The sequence below is a fragment of the Rhamphochromis longiceps genome, linkage group LG3 (genome assembly GCF_057381845.1).
Source record: "Rhamphochromis longiceps isolate RC_006_pf linkage group LG3, R_longiceps_female_GT1.1, whole genome shotgun sequence".
Taxonomy (NCBI): Eukaryota; Metazoa; Chordata; class Actinopteri; order Cichliformes; family Cichlidae; genus Rhamphochromis; species Rhamphochromis longiceps.
In genome coordinates this window covers 37,279,650-37,306,637 of record NC_140559.1, presented here as the reverse complement: position 1 = coordinate 37,306,637, position 26,988 = coordinate 37,279,650, and the positions used below count along the sequence as shown (strand labels likewise).

Below are 26,988 nucleotides of genomic sequence, written 5' to 3'. Positions count from 1 at the left end.
TTACTAACACTATTATAAATCATCAATAATGTATCATTATTATGTGTGAGAATAAAAGGTTCTTGATTCAAAAATACTCGGTGAGCCTTTTGTGTTACTCCAGTTGCAGCCTGCGACCACTAGAAGCAACAGTCTTGTTTCCCCGCTTAAGACGGTTGTACGCATGCTCGTACGTCAGGAAGGAAGGAGTATCCTCTCTCCAAGATGGCAGCGATCATAGACAACAGCAATGCCGTAGGGGCGACAAAGAGAAAGCACCTCGGTATCCCAGAAGCGGTTTTTGTGGTGGGTAAACCCGGACATTTCTCGCTGTGTTGCTGGTTTGACTTGTTATTACTCCGCTGAAGACACACTTGTAGCTGTAGCTTCCGGTGTGCGGGTGCAGCATGCTGGCTAACAGCTAAGCTAACAGATAATCCTGCTGTGTGTGCAGGCTGGGCGGCAGCTCGTTTCCATCTATGGACATCACTGCATTATTGTCACTATGCCTCGTTTCCTCTTTAGGCTTTAGGTCCGTTCATCCAGCCACACATCAGTCTAACTGGAGGCTGCTTTGGTGACATTAGCCTCATCCGTGCATAATCAGGCAGTAAGATAAGCACATTTAGATTTAAGGTGTATAGTGAATACGTCCGAACATGTATGAGCTACTGCTCTCAGGTGTCCTGTCTCCTGACAGTTGCAAATACAGCAGAAAGTTAAGCGTCACGTGATCTGCAGGTTATTTTTCTCCTTTAGGATGGGCATTATATCACAGGCCCCACTGCCGTGTCTTCAACGTGTTTGTTTCATGAGGTCAGCAGTTCAAAGCTCCACCGAAACTAGAAAATATTGATCTTTATTTACTTAGAAGCACCTTAGGTGATTCGTTTTCAGTAATTCATCACTTATTTCACTGCTAATCTTCACTCATGTATGTCCTTTGGCCTTTGCTGAGCAAATACATACAATTAAAACTAGAGTTGGTCTGTCGCTTACAGGTTGAGTCACACATATACCTACATGCATGTGCATGTCAGAGCACAGTGCAGATTAATGTAGTCTCCATCGCCACCTGTCAGCCACCACGTCCAGCTTTGCTTCCTGGATGTGTAATCTCTCTGTTTCTGCTCCCTCTATCCCTCACTCACCTGTAAGGAGCACATGTACATTTCTAATCAAAAGCTGAACATCAGATTCACAGATATTATAAATGTGATTTTAAAATGTGTTTGTTTCAGATTTTTATGGTAGAAACAGTTTGAGCTGTTGCAAGTCCCAACAGATCTTTGACAATAAAAGCCTCGTCAAGAAATGAAGTGTTTCTGACCAGTAAGAGTCTAAGAGGCCTTTAATTTGAAAGATATGGTACTATGAGATCTTTAAGATACATGGGGCCCGATTATTAAACATCTTGACAGTGTAATAAAGTAATTTCTAAAGTTATAATGTTGTTCTTTCTGTAGAGTTGCCTTTTATTTGTCCTCATTGACGTCCAAATCACCAGCTATTCCTTAACGTACAATGTTTTTTGTTACAGAAGAGTTGACGTCATAAGTTTCTTAACATTAACTTACTGAAAACGTGGCACGAAGATGCCGTTCGAAAAATTTATTCTGAAATGATTCTGCAATTTGTAGACTGTTGAGCCTCTGCCTGTATTTAACCCTGAGGAAATCTGCCTCTCCAAAATGCTTCTTTTATACCCAATCTTGTGACTGACGTGTTGCCAGTAAACCTAATTAGTTGGAAAACTTTCTTTCTAGTAGAGCAGGGCGATATGGCCAAAAATATTTATCACGATATATATTTGAAAATTTGCGATAACGATATAACCGACGATATAATTGATGCGAGACAAAATACAACTCCACAACATTACTAGTGCAAAAAGACAACCTTCCATTTATTTTCATTTAAACAAGAAGCTGGTTTTTATGTACATTAAAGCTTTATAAAAATTTAACAGTGCAAATGCAAATTCCTTGCTGAAAGTTTAACCAAAAGGCATTTCCAGTAGAAATGGGCTGACATATCCTGAGCATAACCATGTATAATATCCACTGAAGTTAAAAAGAGGTGCTTTGCAACATTAAACTGCAGTGTGCAGTATGTATTTTTCGGACCATAAGGTGCACGGGATTATAAGGCACATTAAGCGAAACAAAGCAGTCAGATAAATCAAACTTTATTAAACTCATTCTTCTTGCTTCCTCCACTTCTGTACCATTGATTCATTAATGTTGAATTCTCTGGCAGCTGCTCTATTCCCATGTTGTTGCAGTATATTAATGACTAACCTCGTATTGTGGATGGATTATCTCAGTTGTTCTCCTGACTGAAGTTTGGTCCGTTTACAGCATCCTGCCATGCGATTGCATTTGTCTCTAACCATGAAGAACCTTCACGTTAACTTTTATAAGTGGAAAAGTGTTAGTGTTCGTCCTCCAGCTTCACTGTTTATGTTATGCTAACATAGCTGTGTCGCTAGCGATCACGTAGCACATCATTATATACCAGCTAGCCCAACTTCAGTAACCCTACAAACATCACTGCTGTTTAGTTTCCTGTCTTCATTTATGTTGGAAGTGATAGCAGAGCTGTACGTTTGATTTTTTTCAGAAATCTCTCAGTCAGAACATGCAATATCATGCTTAGGTAACTAGCGAAACTAGCGAGCTAACTTCCGCTAGCTTCCTGCTAACTTCTAACTCCGTTAAATGTAATAACTTTTGTTTTCATGGATGCCTGGAAGTTAAACTTTATAGTTACACCTGGTAAAGCAGCAATGCTGATCGTTTTATTAAAGATGAAAGAATTTAGACAGTTTTTAACTCTAAGTGATGCTGCAGTGTTGTTTGACCTGAAGCACACGGAGTTTAGGACCCAGATTACTCCCAGATTTAAGAGCATCTTAGTCCGACAAATATGACAATAACAACGGCCGCTTGCATGTTCTGCAAAAAAAATGTGCTTTGTTGTGTATCTGACGGACAAACACCAAACCAGTTCCACATCACGGAAGTTGCACCATTTTTACAAACCAATTCTGGTTCATCTGTTTCACTCAACAATCGGCCATGTGCGTATGAAAACAAAGGCACCGCGCATGCGCGTTTTACTCCCATTCTATCGCGATATTTCATTTTCCTATCGTTGCCTAACATTATACCGGTATTACCGTGAACGGTATAATATGGCCCAGCCCTACTTTCTAGTACCACTATTGTTGCCCTCATCCCAACTGTTTTGGAATTGAGGTAGTACATAATCTCTCCAGCGTGTGCTGGTGCCCAAATCACCTCGCTAATGAGGCATCCCAATCTGATGCCTAAACCAGCTCAACTATTTGCTTTCTGGTTTATTGTTATAGTTTAGTTCATTGTTAGTTAATCTTGCTTAATGCTTTCTTTCTCTCTTGCCTGGATTTTCAGGAGGATGTCGACTCTTTTATGAAGCAACCCGGCAATGAGACGGCGGACGCGGTGCTGAGGAGGCTGGACGAACAGTACCAGAAATATAAATACATGGAGCTCAACCTGTCTCAGAAGAAACTCAGGTGACACCAGTGAAGGAACACTTAACCTTGTTGTTATTGGCTTATACAGAGTTTGACAGAGGTCATTAGAGTTTGGTGCTAATATGGGACATCATCAGCTGGTGGACATAATTTCTGAGTGATAATCAAAGATTTGGACAGATATCCGGTCGTTAAGTAATGACGTGACGAATCCTACTTCCGGGCCTAAAGTAGTCTGCGTTTAATATGGCTTTTGTGTTGTTAACATGTTTAATGTTTTGTGTTTTCTTCTATTTGATCTCAAAAAGCTCCTAAAACAGTCAGTGATCACTGTTGACCTCCCTCGGCTTTTATTACCGCTAATCATTTATTTAAGCTCAGTTTTTAAAACCTTAGGATGTAACTACAGCCCAGCCCATGCAGCAGTATATGAATGACTAACCTCGTATTGTGGATGGATTATCTCAGTTGTTCTCCTGGCTGAAGTTTGGTCCTTTTACAGCATCCTGCCATGCGATTACATTTGTTCCTGACCACCGAGAACACTCACGTTAACTTTTATCGAGTGGAAAAAAAGTTAGCTTGTTTATATTATGCTAACATAGCTGTGTCGCTAGCGGTCACGTAGCACATCATTATATACCAGCTAGCCCAACTTCAGTAACCCTACAAACGTCACTGCTGTTTAGTTTTCTGTCTTCATTTATGTTGGAAGTGATAGCAGAGCTGTACGTTTTAATTTGTTTCCAAAACCCCGCAGTCAGGACATGCTATATTGTATTTAGATAGAAGCTAGCGAGCTAACTCCCTGCTAACTTCTAACTCCGTTAAATGTCATAAATTCCGTTTTCATGGATGGCTGGATGTTAAACTCAATTGTTACACCTGGTAGAGCAGAACGCTGATCATTTTATTAAAGATGAAAGACTTTAGACAGTTTTTCAACTCTCAGTAATACCATAGTGATCGTTTGATATATGGACCTGCAGCGGAGTTTAGGCCCAGACACGGCTAGTGACGTCAGACTTAACGACGGATTAAAGACATGTAGTGAGCTATTTAAAGGAGAGCATCAGCAGAATTTAGAAGAATAAGGACACACTCCACGCATGCTTCATAATAACATCCAAATCACATCTCTTTGCTCGCAGGTTGAAAAACCAGATCCCTCAAATCAGACAAACGCTAGAAATCCTACGACACATGCAGAAGAAGAAGGTGCGTACGGTTGTTGTGAACAACTTTAAAATGTTACCATTGTGTGACACCAGTGTAATTATGTGTTGAGCCTGTTGTAATTTGACTTGATATTAAGTGAATCAAACAAATAATGGTTTGAATTCATTTATAGGGATGCCTGTCAGGTCAAAGGTTATTTCTGTAGCACATTTTAAACAACCTCAGTTGACCAAAGTGCTGTACAATTTATATAAAATGTACACTGTATACAACAGTCGCAAAATCAACAATAAGTATACACAGAAAAAATCTAAAACAAGTAAATTAGACTGCGTTTGCATGATTAAAGACGGAGTACTCTGCTCAACTAGACTCAAAAGCAAGTGAGAACAAATGGGTTTTTAAAAACGATGGGCAGCTAAAAGTTCTGTATCCACTGAGACTCTTAAAGCAACTGGATACTGAAATCGACTGGAAGCCGGTTTAAGGCGGCTAGTACAGGTGTAATGTGATCGATCAAAGTGAGCTGCTGCATTTTGTACAGCTTGTTTGATCAGAGCTAACATATAAGAGTTACAACAGTCTAGACGAGAGGTAATAGAAATGTCAAATATCACACCAAGGTTCCTTACAGGTTAGAGGTTAAGAGACCAATGGCACTGTCATACCCATCTTACAGGTTGGACTGTCCAATTAAAATAATTTCTGTTTCGCTTTTGTTCAGATTAATGAAGTTTATCTCCAACCATGATTGTATAGCTGAGACAGTTCACCAGTGCCTGAATAGAAGCGTAGCTGCTGGTTTGTATAGGCGATGACCTACATAGCTGTAGGTTATCTGCAAAGCAATGAATAGAGATGTGGAAATGAAAGAAGATAGTGGGCCCCAGCACAGAACCCTGAGGTACCCGACAACTAAGTGTGGACACAGAGGAAACTCCCGTGTTGCAGATGTGACTGTATCCATTTAAGGGCTGTACGTTTAATACCAACACACAATTCAAGCCGTGACAGAAGAAATGCCATCATCTACAGAGACGCATCATATCGTCCATGATAACAACAGTATAGATTTTTATGCAATACAAAAATATTATCCTAGGATATCGTTGCTATAGCAACGCAATGCTTTTAAGTCCCCTAGTGAAAACGAGAACTGAGTGTCAGCATATATAAATTTTAAAAAGATCTACTTCAACAATAGAATAAAATAGAATAGCCCTTTATTGTATGTGTATAACGAAACTGTGGAAACCTCAAACAAAGCACAATACTGTGCAGAGTACGCAAGAAAACTGTCGCTGCTGAAGGTGGAAACCACAAACATGTTTCATCACTTCATGCAAAATCATACTATTGAGTACAGACATGTTACAAAGAAGGAGATACTATATATAAACAAATGGCTCAACCAAGTGTTGCTAACTGCTCTCCATATGAAAAAGGCAGAGGAAGCAGTGGCTGGAAATGACTGATGTTGTAACTTTGTGGAAAAGCAGAGCTTTAAGCAGCTGGTGAAAACGCTTGATCCAAGTCAAAAAGTCCCATGTAGAAAGTATTTTTAGCTTTACTGTGTGACAATGTTGTGCAGCTGCTGGAAATATTACACGGCTAAGTTACTTTAATTATTGTTAAACTAAAGATTGAAGCAATCATACTGCACTTTACATCCTTACATCACACATCAGCTCTACTGTTTACAAATGATCCAACGTGGTATTGATTATGTAAATTTCAAAGCCAAAATCTTAGCTGTTTAAAACATGACTTCATCAGTTCAAAAATTATGTAATTCAGTGTATAAAAATGTATCTTGTTAAAAAAATAATACTGTTTGTTTTTTTTTTAAAAGGACCAATCTGCACATATTTTATTACACTTGGTTAAATAATGAGCCAATAACTTAATATTTTATCACATTATCAATCAGGCCACTTAACACAGAAATAACTAAATCTTTTAGTGTTTGTCTGACTAAACCACAGAGACTTCTTCATTTAACTGTGAGATTGTCGAGTTCAAAGCGGTGGTGATGCTTGAAGGTCGGCCAAAGTTAAAGTGTGTGGCAGAGAAATTGATAGTGAAGCACCTTTAACCAGGTTTGCTTTCCTTCAGGAAACCACAGAGCCAATGGAGACACACTTCCTGTTGGCTGACAATGTTTACTGCAAGGCGTCAGTGCCACCCACTGACAAAGTCTGCCTATGGTTAGGGGTAAGTATTCTCAGTGAGCATTTTATTTCAAGGATAAAGCCAAAAAGTAATGAATCAAAAAGGGCTGTCTTGTGGACCTTATTCATAGAAGAGTTAATTAGATGAAGCTTAGCGTTTTCTTCCCACCCTGACGTTTTCTCCTCACAGGCAAACGTCATGTTAGAGTACGACATCGATGAAGCTCAGGCTCTGCTAGAGAAGAACCTCTCCACGGCGTCTCGCAACCTGGAGACGCTCGAGGAGGATCTGGACTTCCTGCGAGACCAGTTCACCACCACTGAAGTCAGTATCCTTCCGCAGTGTAGCCCGCCCAGGCGGAGGTTACACCACTGATGGCACTGACAAAGCTCTCTGAAGCAAATATGGTTCACTTTTCAGTGAAAAACAGCGACATCTAGTGGCCAAACTACTGGTTTTCCATTTGTGTGAGTGGAGGGCATGACCTCACACTGTACTGCTGGTGTTGTTTCAGTGCAGCTTATTACACACAGGATTTCAGTTGTTATTTGGAAATGACTTAATGAGTATAAATGATTCACTGTTTAGAAGAAAAAGCATCGATTCTTGAGGTGCATTCACCATAAAGTGAAAGTAAGTTGCCTCTGTCAGCTTTCACTTAAAAAATAATGTCCAGACTTAAGACGGAGTGTAACAAACAAATCAACCCAGAGGTTTATTTGTTTGTTACACCAGAGCTGCAAAGATAATTTAATAAACAGCTTAGGCTGCTCAGGCATGAGGCACTGCTCTCCGGTGTTTTTTAGACCAGACGATTCATTGAGTAACTTGTTTGAGTGATAAACCAATGATTTAAAAAAGGAAAATAAATATTGGTTGATAAGAAACACAGCATGAAGTGGACCATGATAGATGATAAACTGCAGTTTTGCCCATTAAAAACTGAAAATAACCTTCAAGATGATCCTTTAAGGGAGTAAACCCATATGAATCGCTCCCTGGAAGTCCCTGCTGGTCACCAGCATCACTTCACTGGGTTCACTGATTTCTCTATCAAACTTTAATGAGAGGATAATGAGAGCTGGGTCTCTGGTTATGACCTTCAGTACACTTGAAGGAAGATCATCAGCTCATGAGTGTGACTGGAAGCTCCAGCTGTGTGAGTCAGACCAAAAAATGTATCCGGTTATTCGAGGTCTAACAGAAGTGTACAACACGACTGTTTACTGCTACTTGTAGTGATGGAAAACCCTGTTTGGTGCTGGGCCAGTCCCAGAGTCACAGCCTCTGAGACACAATCATAGTGAGTCTGTGCGTCTGGACGTTCCTGATGTTGCACTGTAAAGTGCACGGCCGACAGACGTTTAGATCTGCATCTCTGCAGACTTCGCCAAAGGCAATCAGCCACAGTTCATAGAGTGGAAGTTAAACGCCGTTATAGAGGACGCCTGCGATAAATATTACAAAATAATATTGTTCAAAATGAGCAACCAACCAAGCGGTAATAATTACATGAAGTCGAATGAGGGCAAGATGTACCTCTCATCTCCTCAGTTTACAGTCGACCTGACACAGCAGGTAAGGGTGACAATGTTTTGTAATGTTGGTTAACTATTTCACGACTCCAGATCAAAACATCAATCCAGACGAGCCCTCTGTTGCTCCTTAACTCGCTGCTCCCTCCAGATATGGCGCGAGTCTACAACTGGGACGTGAAGAGAAGGAGCAAAGAAAACCTCCTCAAATCAGCAGACAAGTCTTAATATCGACGGGATGGCGTCCACACCACCTTCTGCTGAATATCTCTCCTTAGTCAGTACTAAAAAGAAAAAAACTTAAAAAAAAAACAAACCCCGTCCCCCAGACTCACGTGTATGTTCACCCCGGAGCTCGGCGCGTAGAGGGCGTGTTGGAAATCTTTCCTCGAGCTGCGGCTTTGAGTTGATTTCTGTGCCCTCTATGCAGCCAGCCTCCAACTTCCACCAGTACTGTTTTCTGTTGATTTGTTACTTTTTAAAGTATTTTTTCAAGTAAAAACTAACAAAAGCAACGAGGCAATTTTTGTATTTTTTTTAAAGATTTGAGTATGTTCCTGTCATTTTATTTGATTGTTTTTGGCAGATTGTGAGCGAGGGCTCTCTCACATCATCTTCTCTTTGCATTTTCCCTCCTTACTGACCGGACTCTCCTGTTTTTTAGTTATTCTTTTTTGTTCCTCCTTCAGCAACATCTACATGCAGGACTTTAAGTTTCTAAAACCACGCTGTGAGTAGAATAAAGCTCTAAGAAAACCATCATCTCCACAGGAGACGAACAACACAATAAAGTTAGTTTGGACTGTAGTCCTGCTTCACACCCACCACTGCTCCTCCTCCGTCCTCTGACCTTCCACACTCACCCATCTCCTCCTCCTCCTTTTTACCACTGTTCTGTCTGTATTTATTTGTCTCTCACTGTATTCATTAAACGATGAATGAAGTAAAAGGAGAACACTTGGGCAAAGAGATGAGACCTTGACCTGGTGCTGTGTGTATTTTTTCAGCAGAGAAAGAAAGTGTGTAAATAAGTGCAGTGAAACATGTACGGAGGCCAGCAGGAAGTGATGCAGGGAAACAAATGAGTGTCTGCGTTTATTATAGTGAGCTGCTTCTGTTAAAAGAAGCTTCAGGTAGACAATAGCTGCTCAAATAGTAGAGATCTTTTTAAATGGGGCTCATGTTGAATATGCGATAAACCTATAAGAAAGAACTCGAACAAAAACTAGTTGAAAATTGAGTTTTATGGATTTTTAGTGTGTGTAAACTTCCTGCATTGATATACCAGCATAAGTAGCCCCTCCCCCAAAATAATGTAGCATCTGCGCTGAAGCACAAGATTTACAACAAAAATATTTCACGTCACTGTTGGAATAAATAAGCTCTCACATAAATTGTTTACACTTCTCGAAGTACAGGACTGAGAGCAGTAGATGGTGGACGAATCCACAATGAGATACATGAGGGAGTCTTTGTTTTCTGTCTGTAGATAAACCAGTAGCTTACACTGCTGTATACCAGTGCATAGTCTTTCAGCCTCATCCACAAGACAAGGCAGGTAAGGCTTTCCAAGTTCCAAAATTATTTACCTCAGATGAATGAAAACAGATGACACGTTACATGGTGTAATCACAAATAGTCTATTAAAGTATTTAACAACTAAGAACTCTTCGCTCCCTCTATAGGCGTTGAGAGGTAGGTGCTGCTAAATTAAATACACTTTATAAATGCAGATGTCTCAGCAGGTTGCTGGTCTGGAGCATTATTCCTGACAATGAAACGCGTCAATAATCTTTAAAAAAGCAAATGTTGCTGCCCATCAGTCTGGTAAAGCTTTTAAGGCCAATTCCAAACTGTTTGAAGTTCATCATTCTGCAGTGAGAAAGGTTATTCACAAATGCAAAACATTAAAGAGTTGCCACAATCATTCAGGAGTGGACATCCGTGCAGTTTCACCTCAAAGTTAGACCGTGCAATGCTCAGAGAAACTGCAGAAAACACCAGCCCTACATCTCAGTCTCTAAATTTCATGACAGCACAATTAGAAAAAGACTGACAGAGAATGGCTTGTTTGGAAGGGTCTTCTCTCTGAAAAGAAGCAGCACACCTGCTAGTGGACAGATGAGCCCAAGGTGGAGATGTCTGGCTCTAAAGCACAGCTACATGTGAGTCAACCGTGAACTTTTGTGTACAAAGTGTTCGAGATTCAAATGTGAGGCCATCCGTCTAACTGAGTGATGCAACACGGCAATGATCCCGAGCACAGCAGCAAACAGATGAATGCCTGTAAACCTCAATGGACTGAAGCAGCAGTGCAAAGAAGAGTGGGTTAAAAGTCCCACAATGATGTGAGACACAGACAAAGTCATACTTCAAGTTACTGCTACCAAAGGTGGTTTTACTACTGTATCAAAGGGTTTATGTAGTATATCACACTGATTAGGTTTTGTGACATAAACGATGATATGCCGTGTTAATCTTAAGACCTCAATGTTTTTTAATGTCCTGATATATTATTTTTTAGAATTAAAAGATGGTGTGTTTTGTTTTTAAGACTGTAGTTTCATAAGTGCACAGATACACTGAAGGGGTTAAACCAGTTTTTCACTGATTTGTATCGACGTCATCGCCATCGATTATATGTTGCTGACAGAAATCAGTTACCATCCACATCCTTGTAGTAATAAAAGAAAACATTGTAGAAAGATCTGACTTTTAGGTGTAACTGTTCAAACCCTGTAAAATAAACCCTGTTAAAAAATTCAGATTTGTGTATCATGCGTAGCAATGAATTTCTTGTTGCTTTTCTTTGCTATTGCCCTCCTGCACTGGCTTCACTTTTCACCTCTTTTATGCATCTATATATTGTCTGTGTACAACACATGTTCTGTCCTTGCAATACAAGGTTGAAAACAACAAGGTTGCAACAAAATGACAGTGGAGATAAAAAGCTTTCAGCCCCTGTAAGGCTACAGCCGTGGTGACATCAGTGCTTTATATTCAGTGTGAAAGCAGCCTCAGTGAAACCAAAGCCAAGGATCCTGGCAGAAAACGGTGCAGTGTTTCCTCTTGGATAAGAGCCCTAAAGGAGATTGCTTTGCTGTCAGCATGAACCTACTTTCCATCATATGAAAGACATCTCACAAAATACTTTCCCTTGATCACTTCACAGGTCCTGAGGTGACTTTGTCGGCACCCTTGAATGTTTCTTTTTGTTTCCTGCCGAGTCAAGATTCAGAGCCTTTCAAGGCCAAGGAGGTTTTTCTGTAAGGGGGGAAAGGACCAGTTGACAGAGTGTATCTTTCGAGATCAGCAAGTTCATGTGACTTTCTGTGGAGTGTGTGTCGGAGCCGGAAAAGGAAAGTAAATTACTTCACTCACAGGCTGCAGGTCAAACTAGCACTGAAACATTAAAAAACACTTCCAGACCACAAGAGCCTTGTGGACTTCTAGGAAAGAAGAGGCTACTAACATAAAGCCTGTGTTACTGCTTATTTCACACACTAGTGTATGTTTTACCGGAAAATGACTTCTCTTTGGGAGTAATAACTAAAATTGAACGTGCCTTTTTGGTCATTATTACACTTTTTTGTCCTTCTATTGAAAAGAAACAGTTTTAGAGGTAAAGAGCGTCGATGCTCTTTTCAGCTGTAAGCCTACAATAACCTTCAACATTTAGAAAGTCTCACATGTTAAAAGACCACAAATGTGGAGCATGAAAAAGAAATTACAGTAGATTTCACGCTTTCTGCAAGTTAAGAATGAAAAAAATGAATTTTATTGTAAAAGGTTTTGTCCAGCATAGGAAGTGAGAAAAATTTGTCCACCCAGGAGGGTTTGGTTGTATTTTTGAAGACATATTGATTAAACTGGACAGTGAAGATGATCTTAAAGGGTTCCCCCATAAAGACTGGAAACAGGATGGTCCGAGTTGGTAAGAAGAGGGTGTGTTTTGTCACCAGGCGTATCAAAGTCAGGCCAAATTTAATCTTAAGCGGTCCAGACAGCTAAAACTATGTCTAATAAGTTTACTGGGAAGAAGTTCAGCTGTACATTAAATATAATAAACCACCTATTTAAAAACTGATTGTGAACAGCATGAAGCTTGTTAAGAAAAATGTGCACAGCTTCAAAAGTGCATCACAGTTGTTCCACAGTTATAACGCTGCTGTAGTAAAAGTCAGAGCCACTCTTTTGGCTTAATTGTAGAAAAAGTGCAGGCAGCTCTTATCCAGACTTTGTCCTATAATTACAAAATATAAGATTTATTTTATTTTGCAAAATAACTTGTGCTGTGAATCTACAGAAAACCGTAATAAAATTCAATAGTATATAGTGAGAAAACTGGATGTTTTTTGTTATATAACAGAATAGTGTTTTTTCTTCAATAAGAACTGCAAAACTGAGGAAAATACAGCTAAAAGTCCAAAATGTATGCTCTCTCTCTTTTTTCTTTCTTTCTTTGGAAATTTTCACAAAGCTTGGGCTCTTTTTGGCTCCCAGGCTATCAGACATTATTCAGTAAAGCCCAGCAACATTTGTATTATATATAATTGATTTAATTGACATGTTTCATCTTCATGAAGATCATCGTGAGAGTATAAGACAAACTGTGCTGGAGCTGTAACCTGCAGACTTTATGCTCTTCTTCATGTGGAAGTAGATGAAAACCTGTACTCTGTCTCTCCAGTCATGCCGGTCTAAAAGCTAGAAAGCATCTGCTGACGAAGCTTTCGGCACCCATGAGGAGGAGCAGCACACACAGGAGACTAAAACCCACGAAAACCTTCTAAACTGTCGACTCAATGAAATCCTCTTGGGAACTTTGAGCATAATACAACACAAACTCTCGTAGAGGATACAAAGGCAGAGCGATACATGTTTTGAAATGACAAGTAGCGGGCGTATCTAGTACACGCAGAGCCTCCACAAAAAAATACATACAAGCAAAGCACAGCGGCCAGTGCCACGCTAATTTTGGCGCAGTGCATGCGTGTCCGATGTGAAAGGGCCTTTACTCTGTAAAGAGTAAAGGTCTTAATGATGATGTAATAACATAAAAGTAGACCCCACATACCAACACAAATCCCTAATGAGGACACACATCTCTAAGATCTTTCTCTTAGTAGAAGAGAAAAGATCTGCGAACAGGAATCAGCTGATCATGGCAAGAGTGCAAGAACCAATATGTGGGAACGATAGAAAGGCAGACTTGGACTACTGGGAACCAGTTTTCTACAAGAACCGGTTCTCAATTCCAGTCCCTAATGATTCAGCAAGGCAGAGGAAGGAAACACTTCTTAAAGCGGTTGTGAGATGAAACATTTCAAAAACAGGAGGACATCAGGGAGAGAGCGCTCAGGCGTTTTTTATTATTCCTGTAAGGACTTTTCTGAAGATCGATCTTTTCCGTCTGGCGACAGCTTTTCACTCACTTCAATGAGGAATAATGCAGTGTGTATAGCTGTGGAAATGGGTTATTATAATTAGAATAGTTTCTCATAAACTCTCAAAACATGTACATCACTTTTCAAAGCTTTCAGAGGAGTGTTTTGCTTTGACTTGAAATTATTACTCTAATAGGACAACTCAGTGTAAAATCCCCCCTAACGATACATTCATGTAAAAATAAAATGACAGACACAAAACTCTTTGGAAACACTTAAAAAGAAGGCATACAATGTGAGAAAATGAAGACATATACTTATCCTCACTGGCCGACAGAGGACTGTAATGCTCATTCATTTAAAAAACAAAAGAAAAAGAATAATCAGTGCTGTGATCATAGCAGGAATGTATATCTGGTTACAGACAACCAGAGTAAAACATTTAATCAAACCATAAGTTTCCTACATCTACAGCAGCATCCTAGTTACACAGAAGAGACAGAGAGGGGAAAAAAATGGAAATTTTTCAAAATGATATATAGATATCTACATGTACACCAAACAATCCAGGTTCTTTAGATGAGTATTTTAAGGTACATTTAATTGCTAAGAACCCTATAACCGTCTATATGTTCCTTCTCCGTGTTTAAAATGGCTTTAATTACACTCATATACACTCACCAGCCACTTTATTGGGTACACCTTCCTAGTTTTAATTCTTCGTGGCATAGATTCAACAAGGTGCTGGAAACAGTACTCAGAGATTTTGGTTCATATTAACATGACAGCATCACACAGTTGCTGCAGATTTGTCGTCTGCAAATCCATAATGAGAATCTCCCGTTCCACCACATCCCAAAGGAGCTCTGTTGGGCTGAAATCTGGAGACTATGGAGGCCATTTGAGTGCAGTGAACTCATTGAAATGTTCAAGAAACCAGTTTGAGATGAACTGATCTTTGTGACATGGTGTGTTATCCTGTTGGAAGCAGCCATCAGAAGATGGGACATAAAGAGATGGTCGTGGTCAGTAACAGTATTCAGGTGGGCCGTGGTGTTCCATCCCCCCTACTACTACTTCCCTCTGTTAATACTATCCATATGTATATAGCGCTGCAGAACTGTGTCCCCCCCCCAGCATGTTTGCACTGAGTAGGAGATGCTCTGTATCTCATTGTACAACTCTAAGAAAATATCCCCCACACCATTACACGACGACCAGTCTGAACCGTTAAAACAAGGCAGGGTGGATCCATGCTTTCCTGTCATTTATGGCAAATTGGGACCCTACCATACGGATCTCACAAAAGATATAAAGACTCATCAGACCAGGTAGCAGTTTTCGAATTTTCTATCATCTAACTTTGCCTGTGTGGATTGTAACCTTATCTTACTGTTCTTAGTCTACAAAAATGGCAGCCAGTGTGGTCTTCTGCTGCTGTACTCCACACTGATCATTTAGAGATGGTCTTCTGCATCCTTTGGTTGTACCGGGTGGTTTACTGTTGAATTCCTGTGAGCTCGAAGCAGTCTGTCCATTTTCCTCTGAGCTCTGACTTCAACAAGGCATTTTCACTCAAGCTCACTGGATATTTTCTCTTTTTCTCATTGTGGCGGTGCGTCCGCCTCCTCTGCACGGCACCGCAGGCCACGCCCCGCCACACTCATCAATCTCTATAAACTCAGTAGAGCAACAGAAATAATCAGATGGTCTACATGGCAGCAACAACTATGCCATGTTCAAAGTCAAATTAACTTTCTCTCCCATTCTCATAGTGCACACTAAAGGCAGTCTAACATGTAACTCCAACCCTATGTTGGGATCAGATATCTTTATTTTATTAACACACTCAGTTTATACTTTAGCAGGTTGTCTTGACCGTGTCTACACACCTAAAATGCATTGCATTTTTGCAACACAATTGGCTGGTTAAATATTTTCATTAACGGGTATCTGAACAAGTGTACCTAACAAAGTGACTGGTGTGGGTATGTAGGTCAGGGTAAGCAGAGTATTATATTTAGTCCAGTGCTGATTTCTGCAGAACATGTCATATAAATGGCAAAAAGGTTACCTGCTGATTTTCTCTACTCACTGTTTTGTTTGTTGTCTGGTATTTAAAAAAAAAACTAATAGTGTAAAATAATAATATTAATTTAAGAGTAAAATTACTTTAAAAGCAATCGGTTTTTTTGCAGAATATGTTCAGTCAAAGGACCGATGAGGCTAGCAGCTGTTAGCTTAGCTTAGCAGTCAAAATAGGGTGAAAGCTAGTCTCTGTGCAAAACGTTAACATCTTATTTCTCGCTTAAGTTGTACAAAAATGTGCAGAAATAAAAATTTGTTATTATAGTTAGGTCAGTATTTCCATTCATGGCAAAGTAGCTGTACCTCTGGTCTTAATGATGATGTAATTATTTATTATTTAAGCCTTTTAAAGAAATTTACTAAAGGTATCCCTCAAAAATAAATATAACATAAAGCAGACAGCTGTGATTTAATCATTCAAGTAACCCACAAATACTGAATTTTGCATCAAGATTAAAATTATAGTAAAATTGGGCTAAATGTGGCTAAAACTTCACGTTCTTAAACCTCTAGGTCACACATAAACATATTTTAACAACATTTGAATGATTATATATCCACATTCAAATTCAGACTGTTTGAAATATAGTCATTTGAGATCTCAAATGTTCCCCTTTGTTTTAAATCTACCCTCATGGCCATCTTATAAATAGTATAACTCAAGTAATCATGGCAGTGACATCCACTTGAAGCTTTGTGTTAAATTAAAAACAAAAGTTAGATATGATACACTTACCCACACACATTAAAAAAATTGTATACTACTTGCTCAGAAAAAAAAATAGTATCCCCTGTATTAGAAGCTTCAGTTCTGTCTGTCTCGTCTTGCATTGTGGGTAATGTGGTTCTTTTGTGGAGTCCATTTCCCTTCAATGCATCTCTTTCCAATGTATCTGTTTCTTTTGCCTAGGTCGCTTGTTTTCCTTCTTCAAATGCCCCAAATGGTACCACATTTAAGACGAACTTGGTTACTAAGGTGCTGTTTGGCTCCATTTCACTCCTGTTAATCCACCTTAAAAAGTGTCTCATTGAAAGGTAAACCAGCACAAAATTTTTACAAGAATCCACCTGGGTTACACAGCTGTACACGTTGACTTTTCTTGCTTGAGGAGTCCATTAGAAACTGGATGTGCAGTATGGTGTTTAGCAAAATGATAGTGGATGTAACCATGTAGTCAATGTCACTGAGCTTACAGGAGGCCTAAACTGCTTCAAAGTCAAATAAAATAGCAACAAAATCACGTTTTATATATTTAGGACCTCCAGGACGTCTCCATTGAGCTTTGATGGTTGAAAGTGGAGATAGAGTAATGTGCAGAAATCTTGAGTAGCCTCTCATTTCTCTATGTTTTGCTTTCATGGAGCCAGATTTTCTTGTCATTTTTTTATGTGGTCTCGAGCAATAGTTGTCCAGCCTTTCTGAAGGTCTTTCAGGGGTGGGGGGGTTGTTGTTAAGCCACTGAACTATTGACCATTGAATCCAAATTTCACATTTTTGGTTCAAATTCTCACATGTGCAAAGGACATCAGTAGAGAAGTACAACAGTGAGTGCCAAGAGCCATCAGTAAAACATGATGGAGGCTCTGCCATGGTTTGGGGCGCATTCCAGCCAGTGGTGTTGGAGATTTTGTCAAAATAAATGCTATGATCCACCACTCAATATCATCTGGAAAGCATCTGCATTTTCAGCATGACAATGATCCCAAAAGCACTTCCTATGCAGTACAAATATACCCGGATAGAAAAGTACACAGTGGAGCAATATCAGTCATGGACTGGCCTCCCCAGTGCACGGATCTTAACATAACTGAAGCAGAGTGGGATAGTCTTGGGATTGTGTATTTGCACATTTTAGGACATTATTGCAACTATTTCCTATTTTCCAAACACAATATTTAAAACATTAGGCTGACTCAAGATTTTGGCACAGTACTGTAGATGCTAATCAAATAATCAATGAGGTTGAATCTAAGTACACTACACTGAAAATGCTGAAAAAGATGTTGGACACTAACGTAGGAGTGATAGCTTTCAGTGCGATCGTGTAATTGCATATTGAGAGGAGAAGGCTAGGGAGCAGAGAGGTGACCGAAGACTTAAACGGAGGAAGAAACATGAAATGGATCATCTTTCTAAGGCTTTTGCAAGGGAGGTTTATTCAGGAAAGAAGCCCAAAACAAAAGAAAAGGGAGCCCTCAAATGAGCATCTTTAATGGGCGCAACCATTTTTAGTCTTACACCCACATTCAAGGTGTTCTTCTCCATGATCTACCAGCCTTTTTGTTAAAATATGCCAAACATCCCTTTCTGTGTCTTTTCTAAGAAAGAACAACGAGGGTTACCACCAGTTTTCAGTCAGAGGGCTGACACCTCAGTCCGTCAGCTACCCCTCTCTGATCCACTTCACTCCCCTATCTTCAGTCTTCCCAGATCAACAGAGACAGCGGCGGTCACTCTTGGTCACTTCCTCGGATGAGTGAACCACATTGGGCACAAACCCACTCTTCACACCCTCCCAGCCCTCCTGGATGGTGATGTCACCAGACCGAACCAGGGCGAAGATGTCTCTGGTCAGCTCAGTGAAGGCGTGTTCCACATTGATGGCGTCACGGGCTGACGTCTCAACATAGCGCATCCCATACGCCCCAGCCAGTTTCTCTGCTTCTTGGCGGGTCACCTACAAGATCAAATGAGCTAAGTGAGTTAATGACGCTATCTCCTGTAGTGGCTGTAAAACACATTTGAGTGCCACGACAGCAATTCAACAACAAATGGTCTTATCAGGAAGTGCAAGGACTAAGAAGACAAGCTGTAGGGTTTTTTTGGGATTGGACTGCCATTCGCACACAAAGTCAAATTTGAGTGACTACTTCAGCTGCATATTTCCACATCAAGACATTATTATGCATCATATTGTGACATGCCCTAAGCTAACCCAGCACAACTAAAAATCCCAAACCAATAAGAGGCTAAAACACTCCTTGAACTTGAGCGCACTGATATTGCATTTTACTCAAAGTGCTTTGAAATTGAGTTGAGTTGAGCAAACCTGCACAGAACAGTTTAAATTTCTTATTTTACATGTATCATCTATTTCATTCCAAAGGTCACAGAGTCTCCAGTTACTCTGAAGTCTGTTATTCTGCTGATAGGCCTGATTCCACACTCACAGATAATGACTGTTCAGTCCTGTTACAAAATAAAGCTGAAGCTTTATTGACCAATTTATGATGGCAACTGAAAAGCTGGTAAACGAGCCCTCTAACACAAAGTTATGAAAGTGGGCAGATCAAGATAGGGGTAAGTGGCTAATACGGGAAATGTTGCATAATTTCCTCGTTCATTTTATTTTATTCCTGCTCTCACGATGGTGGGATATTAATGTAGATGTGGTGTTATGCTGTCTAATTTTCAGAGGGGATATATTTTTATTTCTGTCTGCCCACTGACCCAAGACAATAAACTGTGCCTCTGAACAAAATAAGTACAAACAAAAACAAATAAATAAATGTGAACAAAAAAGTTACTTTTAAAACTGTGACTTTGTTGTATTGCATAGTGCGTAACCTTTCACCTTTAAATTTACCCTACTGCCTACTGGTGTTGGCCAGAGGAGCCGATGGCGCGATATGGCAGCCTCGCTTCTGTCAGTCTGCCCCAGGGCAGCTGTGGCTACAACCGTAGCTGCCTCCACCAGTGTGTGAATGTGAGAGTGAATGAATAGTGGTATTGTAAAGCGCTTTGGGTGCCTTGAAAAGCGCTATAGAAATCCACTCCATTATTATTGTTATTATTAAATTACTTACGAGTTTGATTTGTCAGCAACTTTCTGCCAGCCCTCTCTCCTTGCTTTTGCAGCCTTTGCAGTGTTCCCTTGCGTTTTAATTAAACTCTGAAACTCCTGAAATCCCTCAATCAAGAGTTCTTGCTCTGCTGCCGAAAAATACCGAGCGCGCTCCTTCGACATTTTCGCCGACCAATCAAAGGGTTGCCGATCAATGTTTCTACTATCGATGCGTAGCCCCTGTTAAGCCACCCAGTGATCTCACATTACTTCATCCAGCTATACTAATCGTCAACAACAGGTGTGTTCGGAGAACCGGAATAGCGAGCTCAAAGTTGGCGCGATGATTTGATCTTGGATGTGTCATTTGATCTTGGATGTAGTAAGCGAGGTACGAAGAACGGACCCCCTGTCTGTGAAAAGCGCTTGATAAATAAACTTTACTTACTTACTTTAGTTGTTCACACAAAACATAAAGGTAAAAAAAAAACAATATATACTGTGTTATCTTCATTTTAGATTTCAAAAAGTATTTGCGGCTCCCAGTGTTTTCTTTTGCGTTGAAACCGGGTCCAAGTGGCTCTTTGGCTGTTAAAGGTTGCAGACCCCTGCCCTAGACTGAGGTTGCATTAAGAGCATCTGGTTAGAAGATCTTAGTGCTTTTATAGGATTATACAAATGAAGAAGTTCTGTTAAATAACTAGGGGCAGTGTTATTTAAGATTTTATAAGTGAGTAAAAGAATTTTAAAATCAATGCGAAATTTCACAGGAAGCCAGTGTAAGTTAGCTAAAACTGGAGTAATATGATCATGCATTCTGGCACCCGATAAAAGGCGTGCAGCAGCGTTCTGTACTAATTGCAAACGGTAAAGAGAGGAGTGAGGGAGGCCTAAATAGAGGGAGTTACAATAGTCCAGTCTAGAGGTAATGAATGCATGAATAAGCTTTTCCAGGTCCTTGGGGGAGAGGAAAGGCTTAGCTTTAGAAATTTGATGTAGCTGATAGAAGCTAGATTTAACCACAGTACACTGTAAACCCCAACAGTCTACCTGAGTTATAAAGTTTGTGGATATAACAATTGAAATTCCTCACAAAGTTGAAACAACTTAAAACTTGTCTGTTCTGTTAACAATTCAAACAGTTATAACCTTTTTATTTCCTTTTTAGGAGGCGCCTGATATCAACGTGAAACGCACAGCAGTGCTTCGTGCCCTTCGTCTATACCTGCGGGAGTAGGACCCAGAATTCTTTAAGACATGTAATGTAAGTGTATTTTTGCATCACTTAAATTCTGCCAGTGAGATAAAATGCCATGGATTTTTTAAAATACAATTTAATACCCTAGCAGCTACCAAATTGTACAAGCAAAATACCCTCTCTTTACAAAACCCTCACACACACAACATGTCTCCTGCCACACCAGAGGAGACAAGACTTTAGACCATGTGTATTCCAACCTGGCTGGAGCCTACAAAGCCACACCCCTCCCCCACATTGGACAATCGGACCATCTCTCCCTGTTCCTCACACCTAGGTATTCACCACTCATCCAACGTGTGAAACCTGCTGTGAGGACAATTAAAGTGTGGCCAGAGGGGACAGACGCAGTGCTCCAGGACAGATTTAAATACACTTACATTACATGTCTTAAAGAATTCTGGGTCCTACTCCCGCAGGTATAGACGAAGGGCACGAAGCACTGCTGTGCGTTTCACGTTGATATCAGGCACCTCCTAAAAAGGAAATAAAAAGGTTATAACTGTTTGAATTGTTAACAGAACAGACAAGTTTTAAGTTGTTTCAACTTTGTGAGGAATTTCAATTGTTATATCCACAAACTTTATAACTCAGGTAGACTGTTGGGGTTTACAGTGTACTGTGGTTAAATCTAGCTTCTATCAGCTACATCAAATTTCTAAAGCTAAGCCTTTCCTCTCCCCCAAGGACCTGGAAAAGCTTATTCATGCATTCATTACCTCTAGACTGGACTATTGTAACTCCCTCTATTTAGGCCTCCCTCACTCCTCTCTTTACCGTTTGCAATTAGTACAGAACGCTGCTGCACGCCTTTTATCGGGTGCCAGAATGCATGATCATATTACTCCAGTTTTAGCTAACTTACACTGGCTTCCTGTGAAATTTCGCATTGATTTTAAAATTCTTTTACTCACTTATAAAATCTTAAATAACACTGCCCCTAGTTATTTAACAGAACTTCTTCATTTGTATAATCCTATAAAAGCACTAAGATCTTCTAACCAGATGCTCTTAATGCAACCTCAGTCTAGGGCAGGGGTCTGCAACCTTTAACAGCCAAAGAGCCACTTGGACCCGGTTTCAACGCAAAAGAAAACACTGGGAGCCGCAAATACTTTTTGAAATCTAAAATGAAGATAACACAGTATATATTGTTTTTTTTTTACCTTTATGTTTTGTGTGAACAACTAAAGTAAGTAAGTAAAGTTTATTTATCAAGCGCTTTTCACAGACAGGGGGTCCGTTCTTCGTACCTCGCTTACTACATCCAAGATCAAATGACACATCCAAGATCAAATCATCGCGCCAACTTTGAGCTCGCTATTCCGGTTCTCCGAACACACCTGTTGTTGACGATTAGTATAGCTGGATGAAGTAATGTGAGATCACTGGGTGGCCCAACAGGGGCTACGCATCGATAGTAGAAACATTGATCGGCAACCCTTTGATTGGTCGGCGAAAATGTCGAAGGAGCGCGCTCGGTATTTTTCGGCAGCAGAGCAAGAACTCTTGATTGAGGGATTTCAGGAGTTTCAGAGTTTAATTAAAACGCAAGGGAACACTGCAAAGGCTGCAAAAGCAAGGAGACAGGGCTGGCAGAAAGTTGCTGACAAATTAAACTCGTAAGTAATTTAATAATAACAATAATAATGGAGTGGATTTCTATAGCGCTTTTCAAGGCACCCAAAGCGCTTTACAATGCCACTATTCATTCACTCTCACATTCACACACTGGTGGAGGCAGCTACGGTTGTAGCCACAGCTGCCCTGGGACAGACTGACAGAAGCCAGGCTGCCATATCGCGCCATCGGCTCCTCTGGCCAACACCAGTAGGCAGTAGGGTAAATTTATTATATTACATTATATCATATTATATTATATTACATTATATCCTCTTTCACATTAGAGCCACAACAGGTCCCACTAGAACATGGGAACAAGTAAAAGTGAAACATAAGAATATTCTACAGAATGGTAATATTTATCACTTATATTGCTTTTCGTCTCTTGAAAAGAGACCCTGAAATAATCTGTTTGTTTGTTTATAACAGCAACCAAGAAAAGGGCAGAGCAAGAAAAGACAGGTGGTGGTCCTGCACCCCCTCGTCAACAAGTTGGTTAAGTGAATAATACCCTCACGGGAAAATCGATATCTCTCTATGAGCACACTGTCGCGCTGAGCTAAAGGATCCTGTCTATCCCGCAATATACGCTGAATTCTGAGGACTCTCCTTATCAATCTTGCACCTTCCGCAATGGGTTGCTTGAGTATACGGACAGGACATGGCTGCGACAGACTTCCCAAATCCACCTTCGCTTTTATAGCCATGGTCTCTCATCTTGATTACACGAAGTAATTTACTATTACTACTCTAAAATATGAATTACATCTGAAATAATCAAATACATGAAATAGAATGATTAATAGTACATTTCCCTTTTTTTAGGAAATGACCTGTATGTATCTGTATGAAATCAATAAAAGAATCAAATACTGCATTATCTTTAGTTACATTGTGTAGTAGCGGCCGGTAATAATCAGTCCTCATGAAGAACAGTGCTCTTTAATGAATTCAGCACAGACCAACATCGAAGAGATAGCAGTGACACGTATCAGTTATCAGCTAGCCACCTAACTGTATTCTATCTTTTCTTAAATCCCTTCCGGTTCCGCTTTTTTCTTATTTTGCGACACCACCCTCTAGTGGTGCAATATGATATAAACATTACAGAACACACATTGATGTTATTTATTTATGGAAAAACAGTGGTAAAATATCACTGTTGCTTTCGTATAAATGAAGCGGACATACCTGAGTGGCCGCGATCTAATCCTGTTTACATAAAGTAAGCCTGCTCCCGAGCAGGTTTACGCTTACGGATCTGTTGCTATGACAGCAAGTCCCGGATGAGCTTCGGAGAACCGAACGATCCAGGATCACGCGAAATCGTCAACAATCAAATCCAGCTAACTTACTTAGCGAGGTACGAAGAACGGACCCAGGCAGTCACAAAGCGCTGTACACAAATATTAAAATAAACAATACAATCAATAGACATTATACACAATGTAAAAGATCAAATGTAAATAATGTAAAGAATATAAAATACGTAGATCAACAAAAGGCTTGTTTTAACTGCTTTTTAAAAGAATCCACAGAGCAACTAAGGTGTGTTGCTTATGAAATCCATGAAGTGCTACAGAGAAAATTACATTTTATTTATATAATTAACACATTTTGAACTCTTAAAGAAATATAACAAAAGGAAAATGTCAAAGGAAAATTGTTTTTATATAATGTGATCAGCTTCATGAAATGTGCTTTTTATTGATCACTAAGCAATCTACATGTCTACGTGACTTTTCACCTAATAACTTTTGTGATGATGAACTTATTCAGCTACTAACTGCTTCCTGTTTTCAGAAAACATACAGATGTAGAAAAGGGAAAAACCCGTTGCTCTGAGTGACGTTGTTATTTTTACACACACACACACACACACACACACACACACACACACACACACACACACACACACACACACACACACACACACACAGTGATGAGACGCAGGTTATGCATCCATGACAACTGCAGTGTTTGTGTTTTCTAACTCAGGTGTCTTAGCTGAAGAACTACGGGGTGATTTAAAGAAATCCCCTGTCATTTAAATTGGTCCTTCGAGCTTAGCGATGGAAACAACAGACACGTTTCTGTGACTCCAAATCCAAGGTCTGACTGCTGTATCCTGACGTCGTGGGAAGCCAGCACCGAAGTCTGTCGACAGCCCTCTCCAGGTAGAGGTGAAAGACCTGGGACGTTAATTCGGGTCCAGGCCGGTGAACTTTTCTGGTCCACAATGCTGGGATCCAGCCAGACGACCTGAACAACCAGCAAAAGACGACTGAGGGTGAGAAAACACTGTTTAGGTCTAACCCGCCGCAAGGGTCTAAGTTTTGCGCAGTAGGTCTAACCCGCCGCAAGGGTTTGAAGAAATAAACACGTGAAATAAGGTTTAAGTTCGCCACAAGGAACTGTGTTTAGACTGGTTTTAGAGGTAACCGTGAAATACTTTGTGACAAATTAGCGCGCAAATGTCTATGTGTGTATGTGTTTTGGAAGTAAGTTGATTTTACAGGACAATACGCTGCTGAACTACTTCCATTGATTTTTTTATTGTTTTCTTTGTGTATCCTGCAAAAGCCCACGTACTGGTGACAAAGGGGAAAGGTTGAGTTTCGCCTCATAAAACTGACACCGCTCCGTGAATAGCGCGGAGTAGAAGGGCGTGTCAGCCACCACCCCCGAGTCTAGTACCAGACAAGGCTCTGCAGTTCTGTGATAATGGGGAATCAGCCCACAAAACTCACTGCTGACAAGCAGTGGCTAGAAAAGCAAAGTCCAGGCACCGGAAAAAATCAGTGCTAATAGATTGAGAAATCCTAAGAAAATAAAAAGTAGTCCTTCAGCGTTAACACATTTGAAGGAGGCTCTTTAAAAGAAGCAGTTAGGTGAGACGAAAAAAAAAAAGAAAAACAACAGAAAAAAAAAGATAAACAACCAGAAAAAAACCCCAAAAAACCCCCCCCAGAACTTAACTGCCAGTTTAGTAAAACCAGAAGACAAGACACTGTGCAGTTCTCGCAATCCTTTTATTAATCCACCACTTGTTCCTGCAGCCGCAGCACCACCCATTATACACTCACCCATATCAGGAAGAACATATCCCTCATCAAGTGAAAACTAGAGATCAAAGTAGTTTAAAGTAGTTTAAAAAGGGTTGGAAACAGACCCGACTGAATAGATATAAATACAAGAAGAACAAAATAAAATGAACAAAAGGCTAAATTAAATTAGAGCTTATCTTTAATGTATTCAAACTAATAATAGCAAGGATAACAACCTGTAAACTGATATTAACAGTGAAACATAGTTGGCATGACGACCGTGCCCAGAATGAATAGAATAAATGAAAGCAGGTAATTCACACGAAGACATATTAAATAGAGAGATGCATAAGGTATACCCTCGTGCTACCCTAGCAAAAAACGGGACCATTTTGGGTACTTTTGGATTTTCGATTTTAAATATATCAGTCATTTTAAAGACCAGTTGCATGATACTTGCACAGGATGTGAATTTTAGGATTATTTTTAAAATTCAATGATCCCCTCTATGGTGTGGTGTATAGTAAAGGAGATTCACATATTTACCCCCTCCCTTTGCCCTTGTACCATTTTGGGCCCCATTGACTCCCATTATAATCACATATTTTCGATACACTGTAATCCTGACATGTGATAATTTTTTTCTCGTGAATACCTAATGGATCTAAGCCTCTGCCTTCAAAATAAAGGAAAAATATGTTTTGGATCCAATGAGCACAATATTAGGCACAGCACCACCATGGACATTTTCAGTGGTTTTGAATGCAGGACATGGTTATCTTACCTTGCAAAATGCATGGCAATAAAACAGCTCACCACCATAAAATAGTCTTTATGTAGTGGAACTGATATAAGAGAGTGGTGTGAATGTGATTGAGAATATATATATACTGTGTGTGTGTGTGTGTGTGTGTGTGTGTGTGTGTGTGTGTGTGTGTGTGTGTGTGTGTGTGTGTGTGTGTGTGTCGGCCGCAAACAAAACAGCCCGTAGAGCCGCCTCCTTGAAGTGAACAACGGCAGCCTGCTCTGTTTTTTTTCTCTTTTCTTTGAACCTCTGTCAATGTTATTTTTCCTCACTTGGCTGAGGGCAAAAACAAGGCTCGTGTGCAGAGAAGGGAGGGGTGTAAAAGCAGCCACCTGTTTGCTGAGCAGAGGGGGGAGGGGCAGTCGTTACTCTCCCAGTGGCAAGTCAGCAGAGCTGGTCGGAGAGACAGAGAGAGATCCTTTTCTATCTTCTTGGATTCAAGTGCACATTTGAAGTCTGTGTGAATAGTTTGCAGCCTTGTCTTACTAGTCATTTCTGCACAGACGCCACGAAATGCACAGATGCGCGCACGCACAACACAAAGCGCACGGTCAATTTAGGGGAGCTTGGAAGCAGTGATCATCCTGCAAACAGCGCATTATTATCGTAA

The 26,988-nt window shown here is 40.2% G+C and overlaps 1 protein-coding gene across 1 annotated transcript; it reads left to right on the top strand.

The window, feature by feature from the left end:
• Positions 1–150: 150 nt before the first annotated feature.
• vbp1 (von Hippel-Lindau binding protein 1) lies at positions 151–9,367 on the top strand. Its single transcript, XM_085396057.1, has 6 exons — positions 151–285; positions 3,414–3,538; positions 4,651–4,717; positions 6,794–6,892; positions 7,040–7,178; positions 8,537–9,367. The coding sequence occupies exons 1-6, from the start codon at positions 205–207 to the stop codon at positions 8,611–8,613; spliced, it is 588 nt and encodes a 195-aa protein (XP_085252183.1). The 5' UTR covers positions 151–204; the 3' UTR covers positions 8,614–9,367.
• The last annotated feature ends 17,621 nt before the right edge of the window (positions 9,368–26,988 follow it).

Coding starts and splice junctions, on each gene's coding strand:
- vbp1 (XM_085396057.1), top strand. CDS start 205: ATGGCAGCGATCATAGACAACAGCAATGCCGTAGGGGCGACAAAGAGA. Junction 6,893..7,039: donor AAGTCTGCCTATGGTTAGGG/GTAAGTATTCTC, acceptor TTCTCCTCACAG/GCAAACGTCATGTTAGAGTA. Junction 7,179..8,536: donor GTTCACCACCACTGAAGTCA/GTATCCTTCCGC, acceptor TGCTCCCTCCAG/ATATGGCGCGAGTCTACAAC.